At 56.0% G+C, this 4,048-nt stretch overlaps 1 protein-coding gene across 5 annotated transcripts in view; it reads right to left on the reverse strand.

Annotated features, from left to right (window-relative positions):
- Nucleotides 1–2,776, reverse strand: part of NF2 (neurofibromin 2) — a 71,290-nt gene extending 68,514 nt beyond the window's left edge. For 2 of the 5 annotated variants that reach the window (XM_019539305.1, XM_019539304.1), the window contains exon 1: nucleotides 2,504–2,776. In XM_019539305.1, coding sequence (XP_019394850.1) covers nucleotides 2,504–2,617 — 114 coding nt within the window. In that variant the 5' untranslated portion in view covers nucleotides 2,618–2,776. Of the gene's footprint in view, nucleotides 1–1,121; nucleotides 1,218–2,503 lie in introns of those variants that run through there. The other 3 variants (XM_019539303.1, XM_019539302.1, XM_019539306.1) reach the window with 2 other exon arrangements.
- Nucleotides 2,777–4,048: the final 1,272 nt, after the last annotated feature.

Consider the following 4,048-nt stretch of genomic DNA (forward strand, 5'->3'; position numbering starts at 1 on the left):
GGGACCAGCAGGCATTGGGGGAGTCCCTGTTCCCCCGAGCACTGCCAGGAGTGACCAGGAATAACGGTCACAAGCTGGCAGAGGATAGATTAAGGCTAGACATGAGGAGGCGCTACTTCACTGTCAGGGCGGCTAGGATCTGGAACCAACTTCCAAGAGAAGTGGTGCTGGCTCCTACCCTGGGGGTCGTTTGACCCCAGTACTCTTTCCTGCCATGGCAGGGGGTCAGACTTGATGATCTGCTCAGGTCCCTTCTGACCCTAGAAACTACGAAACAAACTCCCACCCCACATAGGGAGAGCAAGACAGCCTTGGCCCAAGCTATCTGTTACTGCTGACCAGGGAGGTGTGCTCTAGCACCCCTTGGCTTCTGACCTAGGCCACTGCAGGCATGCGGCTGCATTTCCAAAATCAAAATGAATATCCATTCAGTTGCTTATTGATTCAATCTACGCAACTTCAACTAACCTGCAAAGACTGAATGGATTCAGCCTCAGGCTCTTAACTACTTAGCCTAAAAGTTCATCCTTTCATACCCCCAAGCAGTCATTCAGAGAGTCTGCTGCTCAGCATTGCAAAAATTAATATTACTCATATTTGTTCACAGCTTTCCATTCACCTACTGTGCACAGTAGGTTTGCAAGAAGATCACCTCTAAGTACTAGGAGAAAATGGAGTACCTGCATTACTGGTGACCCAGAGCTGATGTTCAGTCCTTTTGCAATATTTTCAGTGATTATTTTGACACACAATTTCACTGCCTGAGGCTGAGGTCCTGACCCTGAAAATCTATGAAATCTATGAATGTGCAGCAATATTCCAGAAGAGCCAATCCTTTACTCTGGCTAAGGGACTCACTGAAGAATTGCTTCTAGGAACCTCCCTCACTGAGAGACAACTTTACCACCACCGTGAAAATGCTTCTGGAAAGACACCAAGAAGTTCTATGGTGATAACGAGCACCAAAAAACAATGGAGGGATGCCTGGGTGAATACCAACTTGCCACAGAAATACATAGTCAACAACCCTGCAATTCTCCAGCCAGGATTTGACCTATTCAGAAAGATTTGGTTCTCCCTCAATCACATCTAGACACTTAATGGAAAATGTGGACACCTACCCCATAAATAGAGAATTAAAGAATCTGGGTTGCAATTGTGGTGTGATTTTTCACACAGTACAACACATTATAAATGATTGCCCAATTAAATCTTTTAATGGCAACCTAAAAAAAAAAAAAGAAGAAAAATCAATCCATGCAGCTACCCCTGAAGCAGTCAAATGGTTATCAAATTTAGATATTAATCTATGAATGTTGTAATCCTAAAATATCATACAAAAAAAGATCACCCAAGTTACAACATAGCATTTAGGAATATCAATGGCCTGACTGAATCCCCGCATCATAACGGGGAAGGGCCCTGTACCAAATTTGGCATTTGGGGCTGGTCTACAGGCCCACACCAGACCGGCCTGAGATCCAGCACTCAAGGCCAATCTCATACAGCACATGCCCCAGACAAACCCCACAAAGCATGCAGCGCACAGAACCAGTCAAGGGTACATGCTGTATATGGCACCTATGCTAGCCCAGACCCGCATGCTACAGCTAAGCTATGGCTCAATCCAGACCAGCCATGGATCCAGTGTGCATGGCCAGTCCAGCAACACATGGTGCAGGAAGCATATGCCCCAGACTGGTCCCACCCGTTGTGTGCAGCACACATGCTGGCTCCAGCCCTAGCACTGTGTGCAGGCCATGCCCGACGGGCTCCACTTGTACCATGCAGGCCTGTGGCCAGCACATATTGTATACAACGTGCTAGTCCACAAACCTCCAACACACACTCTAGGGGCAAGATACCACAAGGGGCTCTGCGAGGGCCTGCCTAACATCTTCCAGGGCTGCATAGCCAACACCACCATTTAAGTATTGTACTTCCTGACCTCTCACGCTTGGTCTGGAGACTGTGGGCTGGGAGCACGTTTGAGCGCATTCAAATTAATGCACTGTTTGTAGACAAGGATGGAACAATTGCGCTTGCTCCTCAAAACCGATGCAGCGCACCGATGCGGGGATGCCCACGGCCACTAGGAACAACTCTGGACCTAGCAGCACCAAACTCATAGGCCCGCAGGGCTGGGAGGGAACTCATGAACTCATCTAGCCCAGCCCCCTGCTCGAGGCGGGATCATCACTACCCAAACCACTTCGGCCAAGCACGCGTGCTGGAGCAGTGCTTCTCAACCGGGGAGCCACCGCGCAGGCTCTGGGGGCAGGTCAAAGTGGGCGCAGGATGCAGGGAGAGCCCCAAAGCGGGCAGGAGGCCGCCCCAGTCCGCACCCAGCCAGAGGCGCCGGGACAGCTCCGCCTGCCCCGCTCGCCTCCGTGCCCGCAGCAGGGGCAGAGCCGGAAGGGCCGGGCCGGGGCCGGGGGCGCTCCCCACCGAGGCGGCCCACTCCGCGCACCCCCGGCAGGGCGGGACGGGCCGGGCCCGCTACCTCGCAGCTGAACTCCATCTCGGCGTCCATGGTGACGATGCGCACCGTGAAGGTCTTGGGTTGCTTCCTCTTCAGCGAGCTGAAGCTCATGCGGGACGCGATGGCCCCGGCCATGGCAGGCTCTGCCGCGCCCGGCTCGGGGAGGGCGGGGCGGATCAGCCCCGGGCGCGGGGCCGCAGGGGGCCGGGCCGCGAGGGCGACATGGCAAGGGGGAGGGGCAACGCCGGGCCGGGCCGGGCCGGGCCGGGCCGGAACCGCCGCTCCCTGCCCCACTAACCTCCCGTCGCTGCTGCCGGCGCAGCCTAACCCCACCGCTCCCCCCCATTGGTCCAGCGACCCGGGGAGGCGGGGCGCTCCTTCCTCCCGCCTTCCTGGAGGGGCGCTCAGCCAATTGCAAGTTCCGTACGCTCCCACCCCCGGAGCTGGCCGCGCTCCGAGTAACCGAGCCTGGCTGCCACTCCTGCGCTCCGGCCCCGCCTCTTCAGCAAGGGCGGTTGAGAGGCCGCCGAGCAGGGCTGGTTCCTGATTGGGTGAGGGCGGCCCACTCTCCGGCTCCCCGTGGATGGGGGCTCCCGCCGCCCGGCCTGTGGGAGCGGCGCGGGGCCCGGCTGCTGCCGCGCGGGAGCACTGGGCGGGCCGGGGGGCTTGTTTGTGCACCGCCCCGGGAAGGGGGAAAGGACCTGGTCTGCCCTGGGGCCCGGCTCGGCCTGGCCTAGCAAGGGGGCGACCCTTGGGTGGGCTGTTGTCCACTGCCCTGGCGCGGGCAGGCGGCAGCGCAGATCCGGGCTGGGGATGACTGTCCGGGCTGCAAGAAGGACCTGGCAGTTGTGGCGGACCCTACGCTGAATAGGAGCCAACGGCTTGCCCTTGTTGCCCCAAAACACCCCAAACAAAACAAAGGCAGCAGCATCTTGGGCTGTATAAACAAGAGCATCCCTTGCAAATCAAGGGAAGCGATTCTTCTGCTGTATTCAGCACTGGCGAGGCCTCACCTGGAGTGTCCTGTCCAGGTTTGGGCCCCGCACTCCACGCAGGATGTGGGCGGGTTGGAAGGAGTTCAGCACAGGGCAGCAGAAATGATCAGGGACCTGAAAAACGAGACTTAGGAGGAAAGGCTGGAAGAGCTAGAGTTATATAGGTCGGGGAAGAGGAGACTGAAGGGTGCTTTGATAACTATCTTCAGTTACCTGCAGGGTGATTGCAGAGAACGTGGAGATAGGCTTCTGGCCATAGGGGACAGGACTAGCAATGGTCTCAAACTGCAGTAGGAGAAATTTAGGTTGAAGAGTGGTCGGGCATTGGAACAGGCTACCTAGAGACATTGTGGACTTGATCCTTAGAAACTTTCAAAAGCAGGTTGGATGCACAGGGATGATCCTGCCTTGAGCAGGGGTCTGGACTAGATGATCTTACAAGGTCCTTTACAGCCTTAATTTGCTCTGATCCTATAAAATGCTGTGAAGTTGAGTGTCAGGCCTACCTTGGCTTGGCCACTTAGGGCAGTGGTTCTCAACCTTTTTTTTCACCAGGACCCATCTGTAAACA

The sequence above is a fragment of the Crocodylus porosus genome, unplaced genomic scaffold (genome assembly GCF_001723895.1).
Source record: "Crocodylus porosus isolate Cpor-Errol unplaced genomic scaffold, CroPor_comp1, whole genome shotgun sequence".
NCBI classification, from domain to species: Eukaryota; Metazoa; Chordata; order Crocodylia; family Crocodylidae; genus Crocodylus; species Crocodylus porosus.